This window comes from Gobius niger, assembly GCF_951799975.1.
Source record: "Gobius niger genome assembly, chromosome: 11".
NCBI lineage: Eukaryota > Metazoa > Chordata > Actinopteri > Gobiiformes > Gobiidae > Gobius > Gobius niger.
Genome location: NC_136862.1, coordinates 34,740,498 through 34,754,039, shown reverse-complemented (window position 1 = coordinate 34,754,039; position 13,542 = coordinate 34,740,498). Strand labels below are relative to the sequence as shown.

The window sequence follows — 13,542 nt, the reverse complement described above, 5'->3', positions numbered from 1 at the left end:
GAGGCCAATTTTATCCAACTCTGATCTAGAATTGTTGATTCATGCTTTTATCTCGTCTCGTTTAGATTACTGTAACTCCCTTTTTACTTGTTTTAACAAACCTGCTTTGAATTGTCTTCAAATGGTTGAAAATGCTGCAGCGCGGCTTTGACAGGATCTCACAGACGGTCACACATCACTCCCATGTTATCCTCACTGCACTGGCTCCCCAGCAAATTTCAATTGACTTTAAAATGTTAGTTTTGACTTTTAGAGCGCTGCATGGTCAGGCTCCCAGATATGTATCTGACCTGCTGTGCCCGACTCCTCGGGTCGCACCCTTAGGTCCTCGAGCCAGAACCTCCTCACTGTCCCAAGAACCCACTTTAAACCAGAGGTGACCTGTCCTTTGAAGCCGCTGCTCCTAAACTGTGGAATGACCTTCCTTTGTCGCTGCGTAGCCGACTCTGCTGATTCCTTCAAAAAGCAGCTGAAGACGCTGCTGTTCAGACGAGCTTTGAGTTGACAAGGCTGTGATTGTTCCTGTAAATGATGTCATGTTTTCTGTGATTCTCTGTGAAGCACTTTGTGATTTTATCTGTGAGAGGTGCCATATAAATAAAGTTTCTTCTTTTTCTTCTTCTTCTTCTTCTTCTTCTTCTTCTTCTTCTTCTTCTTCTTCTTCTTCATTAATGGACAGTAAGTGTCTGCTCTGATTTGTGCTTCTATTCCCCTGCAGCGCGTGGCCTTAAACCATTGGATGATCCGTCAGCCTCTGCTCTGTGACGTGTCCCTGATGCTCCATGTGGGAGGACCAGGAGGGGAGGCTGAGGCTTTATGTTCAGTCCAGAGCGAGTCCAGGCTGAACCAGACCAAGACCCGAGCCGGAGCAGGTCATGTGAGCCCTTCTGACAGATGTATGTATCCACCTGGAGTCACACAAATGCTTTACACCTGCTGTTGTCTTGGTTTAGTCGACACTTATGGAGCGTGATATATGACTAACCCCCGCCTGAACCTCATAACTCCCGCCTGAACCGGGAGCACTTTCTCCAGTTCTATCTAAATCCAAATCTAAAAGCTTCTCTAATGGAAAGCAACAGGTTGGTGCTACATTTGAAAGCTAAGACCTACTAAAGTGATGGTAACTTTTCTGTCACGTCGCCGCGTTTTCATCCTTGTTTTTAACACAATTTTGATGCTTTTATTTTTAGATTTGGGCAAAGCCAAACTAGAAAATGTGGTCGGTTCAGGTGTTTTTTCTAGTAATAGAAGAATATTTTTTTTTGTCCTCCTTTAGTGTATTTTAAATGAAAAACTTTCGAGAAAAACACTGTGTTCATTTTGTCGACTAAAATATTGCGTCATCATTTTAATCAGTGATGTTTTTCTGACAAACTGAGACTAAAGCTAAATTAAAAGTTGTTTATTAAACTAAATCTGTGGCTAAAACGTCCAGATATTTTCATCGACTAAAATCAAAAGAAGTCAAAATGAAAAGAAGAGACTCATCAAAACTTGAAGGACAGTTTGTAAGATAATTCAGAGCGCTGTGAGATTTGGTGTCAAATGTAAAGTGCATTATAAATGAAATGTATTATTATTATTATTATTATTATTATTATTATTATTATTATTATTATTATTATTATTATTATTATTATTATTATTATTATAACTCAAGCTCGTTACCCCTGCCTGAACTGAGTGCATTTTCTCTTGGGCTTTATGGCTCTTTTTTTCTCGCGTTCTTGCCATGTTGCTGTCGCTTTTTCATCACTTTTTTGCCACTTTTTTGTAAAGTTTTCATCCTCATTTTTGTCTCGTTTTTGTCTGTTTTGATGCTTTTTTCAAGAAGCTTTTAGATTTGGGTAAAGTCAAACTGCAGAAAATGTGATTGGTTCAGGTGGGGGTTAAGAGGTTAAATTCCAAATGTGCTTTGCTCATGTGGAACAAACAGGAAGGATCGGATGTGATTAAATAACATTATAATAAATGTTATTCATGTAAAGTTGACTAAATTAATCATAGATTTAGTAGACTAAATTTACATGCAATTTTAGTTGGCTAAAACTAGAATAAAATTTAAGAGAATGAACATGACTAAAGGTGATATTGATCCCGATTAGCCATATGTGCCAATGTGTTCGAAATCTGATCAAACAAATCTTTTTCTTTGTATTGTCGCTTTTTTAAAACTTTTTTTCATCGTTCTTTTCACTTTTTTGTTGCTCTTTTGTTGTTTTTTTGACACATATTGTTCACTTTTTCAGTGCTTCTTTGTTCACTTTTTTGTTGAGTTTTCATCTTGTTTGTGATTCTGTTTTCAAGAAGCTTTTAGACTTTGGTTAAGTGGAGAAAACGTGCTTGGTTCTGTTGGGTGTTAAGGTTAATGGGAAAGATGCTATGGGCTATATGCACAGTGACCCGTTATCTCTTCCCATTAAAAGTGAACAGGTCCCACAGAAATGAAGCGATAGCTCAAGATTTGGTAAAGGACGGAGAGTAAACGTTGGGATGTGGCTGGAGCAGGTTAAAAATATTACGTGAGACGTAACGACTTCACTGGAGGAAACCTCCGTGTTCATAACGGTGGATGTTTTTGTCTTGAGGCTAACAAAGTAAAAATTAAAAAGTTTTGCACGTGCCTGCGCAAAAAAGAAGCGTCCTGTTAGTAATTTAAATTATATTTAATTGTTTACATGTTATATTATAATAATTTAACACTTTTTAGCTCTACAATAAAAGCTACTTACGACCGCTGGTCATGAAGATGTCGTGTGGGGAAACTGTGCGTGTAGCCCATGGTACAGGCTATGAGACTGAACGTTGTTTCGTTTGTCTACTTTTTCCAACAGAACAAACTAAGTCACTGGGAAAAATAATCTTAATTTAGTTGGCATGGTTTAGTTGGTATGGTTTAGTTGGTATGGTTTAGTTGGTATGGTTTAGTTGGTATGGTTTCTTTGGTATGGTTTCGTTGGTACAACCCCGTGAGCTGCTACCTTAATGTGGTGGGGTTGTTTGAGTGCCCAAATGATCCTAGGAGCTCTGCTGTCTGGGGCTTTATGCCCCTGGTGGGGTCTCCCATGGCAAACAGGTCTTAGGTGACGAGTCAGACGAAGAGCAGTTCAGAAGACCCATATGGACATACAATAACAAGGACCGTGACGTCGCCCAGTATGGCGCAACCGGGGCCCCACCCTGGAGCCAGACCTGGGGCTGGGGCTCGAATGCGAGTGTCTGGTAGTCCGGCCTCAGCCCACGAGGCCCGGCCGGGCACAGCCTGAAGCCCGCCCTCCTGTGGACCCACCATCCACAGAGGGATCCTTAGGGGTCGGGTGCAGAGAGGACTGAGTGGCAGTCGAAGGCAGGTGCCTCGATGACCTGCTCTGCGTGCACAGCTTCTGGCATTCGGGACATGGGACGTCACCGTTGGGGGGGAGGAGCCTGAGCTTGTGCGGGAGGTTGAGAGATACCGACTAGATATAGTCGGGCTCAGCTCCACGCACAGTTTGGGTTCCAGATCCCAACTCCTGGAGAGAGGCTGGACTCTCCATTTTTCTGGAGTTGCCCGCGGGGAGAGGCGGCGGGCTGGGGTGGGTTTGCTCATATCCCCCCAGCTCAGCCGTCACGTGTTGGAGTTCACCCCGGTGGACGCCTCCGGGTCGGGGACAGGTCTATCACTGTTGTCTCAGCTTACAGGCCCAACATCGGCACAGAGTACCCGGCCTTCTTGGAGTCCCTGGGAGGGGTACTAGATGGTGCTCCAACTGGGGGACTGCACGTGGGTAACGACAGTGAGACCTGGGAGGGAATGATTGGGAAGAACGGCCTCCCAGATCTGAACCCGAGTGGTGTTCTGTTATTGGACTTCTGTGCTAGTCACGGTTTGTCCATAACGAACACCATGTTCGAGCACAAGGGTGTCAGAGGGCGGCACGGTAGCGCAGCGGTTTGCGCCTCGGCTTCACAGCTAGAAGGTCCCGGGTTCGATTCCCACCAGGACGGGGCCTTTCTGTGTGGAGTTTGCATGTTCTCCCCGTGTCTGCGTAGGTTTCCTCCGGGTACTCCGGTTTCCCATACCTCTAAAAACATGTGCAAGCTGGAAAAGGAGTCCTACCTGGCCTTGTTGGCTTGTGGGACTCCTGAGGCAGCTGAGAGGTACTGGCAGGCCAAGTGTGCTGCAGCTTGGGTGGTCGCAGAGGCAAAAACTCGGGTCTGGGAGGAGTTCGAAGAGGCCATGGAGGAGGACTATCGGGCGGCCTCAAAGAGATTCTGGCAAACCATCCGGCGCCTCAGGAGGGGGAAGCAGTGCTTCACCAACACTGTTTACTGTGCTGACCTTGACTGGGGATGTTATCAAGCCGTGGAGTACTTCGAGGATCTCCTCAATCCCACCGTCACTTCTTCCAATGAGGAAGAAAAAGGCTGGGGACTCGGAGGAGGGCTCGCCCATCACCCAAGCTGAAGTCAATTACAGAGTCCAATTACAGAAGGATCACACTCCTCAGCCTCCTCGTAAGGTCTACTCCAGGGTGCTGGAGAGGAGGATCCGGCCTGGGTTCCAGGAGGAAAAATGTGTTTTTTGTCCTGGTCGTGGCACACTGGACCAGCTCTATACCCTTCATCGGGTGCTTGAAGGTTCGTGGAAGTTCGGCCAATCAGGCAACATGTGTTTTGTCAACAAAACTTCAACAAATCATTACCTACAGCTGCTCTGGGGCGTTTTTGCAGCCGAGTGTGTAGCGGCTGGGATGAGGATCAGCACCTCCAAATCCAAGGCCATGGTTCTCCACCGGAAAAAGTTGGCTTCCCCTCTTCAGGTCGGTGGGGAGTCCTCCTTGTCGGTATGGTTTAGTTAGTATGGTTTAGGTGGTATGGTTTGGTTATATTGTTTAGTTGGTATGGTTTCGTTGGTTGGCATGGTTTGGTTGGTATGGTATGGTATGGTTTGTTTGGTTGGTATGGTTTCATTTGAAGCGTGAGATCAACAGACAGATCGGTGCGGCGTCAGCAGTGATGCGGTCGCTGTATCGGTCTGTCGTGGTGAAGAGGGAGCTGAGTCGGAGGGCAAAGCTCTCGATTTACCGATCGATCTACGTTCCCACCCTCACCTATGGTCATGAGATTTGGGTCATGACCGAAAGGACAAGATCGCGAATACAAGCGGCCGAAATGAGTTTCCTTCGCAGGGTGGCTGGGCGCACCCTTCGAGATCGGGTGAGGAGCTCAGTTACCCAAGAGGAGCTCGGAGTAGAGTCGCTGCTCCTTCACGTCGAAAGGAGCAGCTGAGGTGGCTCGGGCATCCCTAGTGGGACAAGGCCTCGTGGAAGGCCCAGGACACGGTGGTGGGACTATGTCTCCGAGCTGGCCTGGTGTGGCCTCGAGGTCCCCCCAGAACAGCTGGAGGAGGTGTGTGTGGATCGGGAAGTTTGGGCATCTCTGCTGAGACTGCTGCCCCCGCGACCCGGCCCCGGATAAAGCGGAAGAAAATGGATGGATGCATGGTGGTTATTATATTAATGATTGTTTGGTTGGTTGGTATGGTTTGGTTTGTATGGTTTTTCATTGGTATGGTTTCATTGGTATGGTTTGGTTGGTATGGTTTCTTTGGTATGGTTTGGTTGGTATGGTTTGGTTGGTATGGTTTCTTTGGTATGGTTTGGTTGGTATGGTTTCTTTGGTATGGTTTGGTTGGTATGGTTTCTTTGGTATGGTTTGGTTGGTATGGTTTGGTTGGTATGGTTTGGTTGGTATGGTTTCTTTGGTATGGTTTGGTTGGTATGGTTTCTTTGGTATGGTTTCTTTGGTATGGTTTCTTTGGTATGGTTTGGTTGGTATGGTTTGGTTGGTATGGTTTCATTGGTATGGTTTCATTGGTATGGTTTCATTGGTATGGTTTCTTTGGTATGGTTTCGTTGGTATGGTTTGGTTGGTATGGTTTCTTTGGTATGGTTTCTTTGGTATGGTTTGGTTGGTATGGTTTCTTTGGTATGGTTTCATTGGTATGGTTTCTTTGGTATGGTTTGGTTGGTATGGTTTCTTTGGTATGGTTTCTTTGGTATGGTTTCTTTGGTATGGTTTGGTTGGTATGGTTTGGTTGGTATGGTTTGGTTGGTATGGTTTCTTTGGTATGGTTTGGTTGGTATGGTTTCTTTGGTATGGTTTGGTTGGTATGGTTTCTTTGGTATGGTTTCTTTGGTATGGTTTGGTTGGTATGGTTTCATTGGTATGGTTTGGTTGGTATGGTTTCTTTGGTATGGTTTGGTTGGTATGGTTTCTTTGGTATGGTTTCTTTGGTATGGTTTGGTTGGTATGGTTTCTTTGGTATGGTTTGGTTGGTATGGTTTCATTGGTATGGTTTCTTCGGTATGGTTTCTTTGGTATGGTTTGGTTGGTATGGTTTGGTTGGCATGGTTTCTTTGGTATGGTTTGGTTGGTATGGTTTCATTGGTATGGTTTGGTTGGTATGGTTTCTTTGGTATGGTTTGGTTGGTATGGTTTGGTTGGTATGGTTTCTTTGGTATGGTTTGGTTGGTATGGTTTCTTTGGTATGGTTTCTTTGGTATGGTTTGGTTGGTATGGTTTGGTTGGTATGGTTTCTTTGGTATGGTTTGGTTGGTATGGTTTCTTTGGTATGGTTTGGTTGGTATGGTTTCATTGGTATGGTTTGGTTGGTATGGTTTCATTGGTATGGTTTGGTTGGTATGGTTTCTTTGGTATGGTTTCTTTGGTATGGTTTCTTTGGTATGGTTTGGTTGGTATGGTTTCTTTGGTATGGTTTGGTTGGTATGGTTTCATTGGTATGGTTTGGTTGGTATGGTTTCTTTGGTATGGTTTGGTTGGTATGGTTTCATTGGTATGGTTTGGTTGGTATGGTTTCTTTGGTATGGTTTCTTTGGTATGGTTTCTTTGGTATGGTTTGGTTGGTATGGTTTCATTGGTATGGTTTCTTTGGTATGGTTTCGTTGGTATGGTTTGGTTGGTATGGTTTCTTTGGTATGGTTTCATTGGTATGGTTTCTTTGGTATGGTTTCTTTGGTATGGTTTCTTTGGTATGGTTTGGTTGGTATGGTTTGGTTGGTATGGTTTCTTTGGTATGGTTTGGTTGGTATGGTTTCTTTGGTATGGTTTGGTTGGTATGGTTTCATTGGTATGGTTTGGTTGGTATGGTTTCTTTGGTATGGTTTGGTTGGTATGGTTTGGTTGGTATGGTTTGGTTGGTATGGTTTCTTTGGTATGGTTTGGTTGGTATGGTTTGGTTGGTATGGTTTCTTTGGTATGGTTTCTTTGGTATGGTTTGGTTGGTATGGTTTCTTTGGTATGGTTTCTTTGGTATGGTTTGGTTGGTATGGTTTCTTTGGTATGGTTTCTTTGGTATGGTTTGGTTGGTATGGTTTGGTTGGTATGGTTTCTTTGGTATGGTTTGGTTGGTATGGTTTCTTTGGTATGGTTTGGTTGGTATGGTTTGGTTGGTATGGTTTCTTTGGTATGGTTTCTTTGGTATGGTTTGGTTGGTATGGTTTCTTTGGTATGGTTTCATTGGTATGGTTTCATTGGTATGGTTTCTTTGGTATGGTTTGGTTGGTATGGTTTCTTTGGTATGGTTTCTTTGGTATGGTTTGGTTGGTATGGTTTCTTTGGTATGGTTTGGTTGGTATGGTTTCTTTGGTATGGTTTCATTGGTATGGTTTCATTGGTATGGTTTCTTTGGTATGGTTTGGTTGGTATGGTTTCTTTGGTATGGTTTCTTTGGTATGGTTTCATTGGTATGGTTTCTTTGGTATGGTTTCTTTGGTATGGTTTGGTTGGTATGGTTTCTTTGGTATGGTTTGGTTGGTATGGTTTCTTTGGTATGGTTTGGTTGGTATGGTTTCTTTGGTATGGTTTGGTTGGTATGGTTTCTTTGGTATGGTTTGGTTGGTATGGTTTCTTTGGTATGGTTTGGTTGGTATGGTTTCTTTGGTATGGTTTGGTTGGTATGGTTTCATTGGTATGGTTTGGTTGGTATGGTTTCTTTGGTATGGTTTGGTTGGTATGGTTTCATTGGTATGGTTTGGTTGGTATGGTTTCTTTGGTATGGTTTGGTTGGTATGGTTTCTTTGGTATGGTTTGGTTGGTATGGTTTGGTTGGTATGGTTTCTTTGGTATGGTTTCTTTGGTATGGTTTGGTTGGTATGGTTTCTTTGGTATGGTTTGGTTGGTATGGTTTGGTTGGTATGGTTTCTTTGGTATGGTTTGGTTGGTATGGTTTGGTTGGTATGGTTTCTTTGGTATGGTTTCTTTGGTATGGTTTGGTTGGTATGGTTTCTTTGGTATGGTTTGGTTGGTATGGTTTGGTTGGTATGGTTTCTTTGGTATGGTTTCTTTGGTATGGTTTGGTTGGTATGGTTTCTTTGGTATGGTTTGGTTGGTATGGTTTCTTTGGTATGGTTTGGTTGGTATGGTTTGGTTGGTATGGTTTCTTTGGTATGGTTTCTTTGGTATGGTTTGGTTGGTATGGTTTCTTTGGTATGGTTTCTTTGGTATGGTTTGGTTGGTATGGTTTCTTTGGTATGGTTTGGTTGGTATGGTTTCTTTGGTATGGTTTGGTTGGTATGGTTTCTTTGGTATGGTTTGGTTGGTATGGTTTCTTTGGTATGGTTTCTTTGGTATGGTTTGGTTGGTATGGTTTCTTTGGTATGGTTTGGTTGGTATGGTTTCTTTGGTATGGTTTGGTTGGTATGGTTTCTTTGGTATGGTTTCTTTGGTATGGTTTGGTTGGTATGGTTTCTTTGGTATGGTTTGGTTGGTATGGTTTCTTTGGTATGGTTTCTTTGGTATGGTTTGGTTGGTATGGTTTCTTTGGTATGGTTTCTTTGGTATGGTTTGGTTGGTATGGTTTCTTTGGTATGGTTTGGTTGGTATGGTTTCTTTGGTATGGTTTCATTGGTATGGTTTCTTTGGTATGGTTTCTTTGGTATGGTTTCTTTGGTATGGTTTGGTTGGTATGGTTTGGTTGGTATGGTTTGGTTGGTATGGTTTCTTTGGTATGGTTTGGTTGGTATGGTTTCTTTGGTATGGTTTGGTTGGTATGGTTTGGTTGGTATGGTTTGGTTGGTATGGTTTCTTTGGTATGGTTTGGTTGGTATGGTTTCTTTGGTATGGTTTGGTTGGTATGGTTTGGTTGGTATGGTTTCTTTGGTATGGTTTCTTTGGTATGGTTTCATTGGTATGGTTTGGTTGGTATGGTTTCTTTGGTATGGTTTGGTTGGTATGGTTTGGTTGGTATGGTTTCTTTGGTATGGTTTCTTTGGTATGGTTTGGTTGGTATGGTTTCTTTGGTATGGTTTCTTTGGTATGGTTTGGTTGGTATGGTTTCTTTGGTATGGTTTGGTTGGTATGGTTTGGTTGGTATGGTTTCTTTGGTATGGTTTGGTTGGTATGGTTTCTTTGGTATGGTTTGGTTGGTATGGTTTCTTTGGTATGGTTTGGTTGGTATGGTTTCTTTGGTATGGTTTGGTTGGTATGGTTTCTTTGGTATGGTTTCTTTGGTATGGTTTGGTTGGTATGGTTTCTTTGGTATGGTTTCTTTGGTATGGTTTGGTTGGTATGGTTTCTTTGGTATGGTTTGGTTGGTATGGTTTCTTTGGTATGGTTTCTTTGGTATGGTTTGGTTGGTATGGTTTCTTTGGTATGGTTTGGTTGGTATGGTTTCTTTGGTATGGTTTCTTTGGTATGGTTTGGTTGGTATGGTTTCTTTGGTATGGTTTCTTTGGTATGGTTTCATTGGTATGGTTTCTTTGGTATGGTTTCTTTGGTATGGTTTGGTTGGTATGGTTTCTTTGGTATGGTTTGGTTGGTATGGTTTGGTTGGTATGGTTTCTTTGGTATGGTTTGGTTGGTATGGTTTCTTTGGTATGGTTTGGTTGGTATGGTTTCTTTGGTATGGTTTCTTTGGTATGGTTTGGTTGGTATGGTTTGGTTGGTATGGTTTCTTTGGTATGGTTTGGTTGGTATGGTTTGGTTGGTATGGTTTCTTTGGTATGGTTTCTTTGGTATGGTTTGGTTGGTATGGTTTCTTTGGTATGGTTTGGTTGGTATGGTTTGGTTGGTATGGTTTCTTTGGTATGGTTTGGTTGGTATGGTTTCTTTGGTATGGTTTCTTTGGTATGGTTTGGTTGGTATGGTTTCTTTGGTATGGTTTGGTTGGTATGGTTTCTTTGGTATGGTTTCTTTGGTATGGTTTGGTTGGTATGGTTTCTTTGGTATGGTTTCTTTGGTATGGTTTGGTTGGTATGGTTTCTTTGGTATGGTTTGGTTGGTATGGTTTCTTTGGTATGGTTTGGTTGGTATGGTTTCTTTGGTATGGTTTCTTTGGTATGGTTTGGTTGGTATGGTTTCTTTGGTATGGTTTGGTTGGTATGGTTTCTTTGGTATGGTTTGGTTGGTATGGTTTGGTTGGTATGGTTTGGTTGGTATGGTTTGGTTGGTATGGTTTCTTTGGTATGGTTTGGTTGGTATGGTTTGGTTGGTATGGTTTGGTTGGTATGGTTTGGTTGGTATGGTTTCTTTGGTATGGTTTGGTTGGTATGGTTTCTTTGGTATGGTTTGGTTGGTATGGTTTGGTTGGTATGGTTTCATTGGTATGGTTTGGTTGGTATGGTTTCATTGGTATGGTTTGGTTGGTATGGTTTGGTTGGTATGGTTTGGTTGGTATGGTTTGGTTGGTATGGTTTCTTTGGTATGGTTTGGTTGGTATGGTTTGGTTGGTATGGTTTCATTGGTATGGTTTGGTTGGTATGGTTTCTTTGGTATGGTTTGGTTGGTATGGTTTCTTTGGTATGGTTTGGTTGGTATGGTTTGGTTGGTATGGTTTCATTGGTATGGTTTGGTTGGTATGGTTTCATTGGTATGGTTTCTTTGGTATGGTTTCTTTGGTATGGTTTGGTTGGTATGGTTTCATTGGTATGGTTTGGTTGGTATGGTTTCATTGGTATGGTTTGGTTGGTATGGTTTCTTTGGTATGGTTTGGTTGGTATGGTTTCTTTGGTATGGTTTGGTTGGTATGGTTTCTTTGGTATGGTTTGGTTGGTATGGTTTCATTGGTATGGTTTGGTTGGTATGGTTTCTTTGGTATGGTTTGGTTGGTATGGTTTCATTGGTATGGTTTGGTTGGTATGGTTTCTTTGGTATGGTTTGGTTGGTATGGTTTCTTTGGTATGGTTTCTTTGGTATGGTTTCATTGGTATGGTTTGGTTGGTATGGTTTCTTTGGTATGGTTTGGTTGGTATGGTTTCTTTGGTATGGTTTCTTTGGTATGGTTTGGTTGGTATGGTTTCTTTGGTATGGTTTGGTTGGTATGGTTTGGTTGGTATGGTTTGGTTGGTATGGTTTGGTTGGTATGGTTTCTTTGGTATGGTTTGGTTGGTATGGTTTCTTTGGTATGGTTTGGTTGGTATGGTTTGGTTGGTATGGTTTGGTTGGTATGGTTTCTTTGGTATGGTTTGGTTGGTATGGTTTGGTTGGTATGGTTTGGTTGGTATGGTTTCTTTGGTATGGTTTCTTTGGTATGGTTTGGTTGGTATGGTTTCTTTGGTATGGTTTGGTTGGTATGGTTTCATTGGTATGGTTTGGTTGGTATGGTTTCTTTGGTATGGTTTGGTTGGTATGGTTTCATTGGTATGGTTTGGTTGGTATGGTTTGGTTGGTATGGTTTGGTTGGTATGGTTTCTTTGGTATGGTTTGGTTGGTATGGTTTCTTTGGTATGGTTTCTTTGGTATGGTTTGGTTGGTATGGTTTCTTTGGTATGGTTTGGTTGGTATGGTTTCTTTGGTATGGTTTCTTTGGTATGGTTTGGTTGGTATGGTTTCTTTGGTATGGTTTGGTTGGTATGGTTTCTTTGGTATGGTTTGGTTGGTATGGTTTCTTTGGTATGGTTTCTTTGGTATGGTTTGGTTGGTATGGTTTCTTTGGTATGGTTTGGTTGGTATGGTTTCTTTGGTATGGTTTGGTTGGTATGGTTTGGTTGGTATGGTTTCTTTGGTATGGTTTCTTTGGTATGGTTTGGTTGGTATGGTTTCTTTGGTATGGTTTGGTTGGTATGGTGTTATTGGTATGGTTTGGTTGGTATGGTGTTATTGGTATGGTTTCTTTGGTATGGTTTGGTTGGTATGGTTTCTTTGGTATGGTTTCTTTGGTATGGTTTGGTTGGTATGGTTTCTTTGGTATGGTTTGGTTGGTATGGTTTGGTTGGTATGGTTTCTTTGGTATGGTTTCTTTGGTATGGTTTGGTTGGTATGGTTTCTTTGGTATGGTTTGGTTGGTATGGTTTCTTTGGTATGGTTTGGTTGGTATGGTTTGGTTGGTATGGTTTCTTTGGTATGGTTTCTTTGGTATGGTTTGGTTGGTATGGTTTCTTTGGTATGGTTTCTTTGGTATGGTTTGGTTGGTATGGTTTCTTTGGTATGGTTTGGTTGGTATGGTTTCTTTGGTATGGTTTGGTTGGTATGGTTTCTTTGGTATGGTTTGGTTGGTATGGTTTCTTTGGTATGGTTTCTTTGGTATGGTTTGGTTGGTATGGTTTCTTTGGTATGGTTTGGTTGGTATGGTTTCTTTGGTATGGTTTGGTTGGTATGGTTTCTTTGGTATGGTTTCTTTGGTATGGTTTGGTTGGTATGGTTTCTTTGGTATGGTTTGGTTGGTATGGTTTCTTTGGTATGGTTTCTTTGGTATGGTTTGGTTGGTATGGTTTCTTTGGTATGGTTTCTTTGGTATGGTTTCATTGGTATGGTTTCTTTGGTATGGTTTCTTTGGTATGGTTTCTTTGGTATGGTTTGGTTGGTATGGTTTGGTTGGTATGGTTTGGTTGGTATGGTTTCTTTGGTATGGTTTGGTTGGTATGGTTTCTTTGGTATGGTTTGGTTGGTATGGTTTGGTTGGTATGGTTTGGTTGGTATGGTTTCTTTGGTATGGTTTGGTTGGTATGGTTTCTTTGGTATGGTTTGGTTGGTATGGTTTGGTTGGTATGGTTTCTTTGGTATGGTTTCTTTGGTATGGTTTCATTGGTATGGTTTGGTTGGTATGGTTTCTTTGGTATGGTTTGGTTGGTATGGTTTGGTTGGTATGGTTTCTTTGGTATGGTTTCTTTGGTATGGTTTGGTTGGTATGGTTTCTTTGGTATGGTTTCTTTGGTATGGTTTGGTTGGTATGGTTTCTTTGGTATGGTTTGGTTGGTATGGTTTGGTTGGTATGGTTTCTTTGGTATGGTTTGGTTGGTATGGTTTCTTTGGTATGGTTTGGTTGGTATGGTTTCTTTGGTATGGTTTGGTTGGTATGGTTTCTTTGGTATGGTTTGGTTGGTATGGTTTCTTTGGTATGGTTTCTTTGGTATGGTTTGGTTGGTATGGTTTCTTTGGTATGGTTTCTTTGGTATGGTTTGGTTGGTATGGTTTCTTTGGTATGGTTTGGTTGGTATGGTTTCTTTGGTATGGTTTCTTTGGTATGGTTTGGTTGGTATGGTTTCTTTGGTATGGTTTGGTTGGTATGGTTTCTTTGGTATGGTTTCTTTGGTATGGTTT

General features: G+C 42.1%; 1 protein-coding gene across 1 annotated transcript in view; it reads left to right on the top strand.

The window, feature by feature from the left end:
• Positions 1–3,740: 3,740 nt before the first annotated feature.
• Positions 3,741–13,542, top strand: part of LOC306970709 (olfactory receptor 8G17-like) — a gene marked incomplete at both ends in the record, with an annotated part of 32,183 nt that continues 22,381 nt past the window's right edge. Inside the window, one exon of the mRNA XM_079566736.1 lies at positions 3,741–3,770. Coding sequence (XP_079422862.1) covers positions 3,741–3,770 — 30 coding nt within the window. The remainder of the gene's footprint in view (positions 3,771–13,542) is intronic.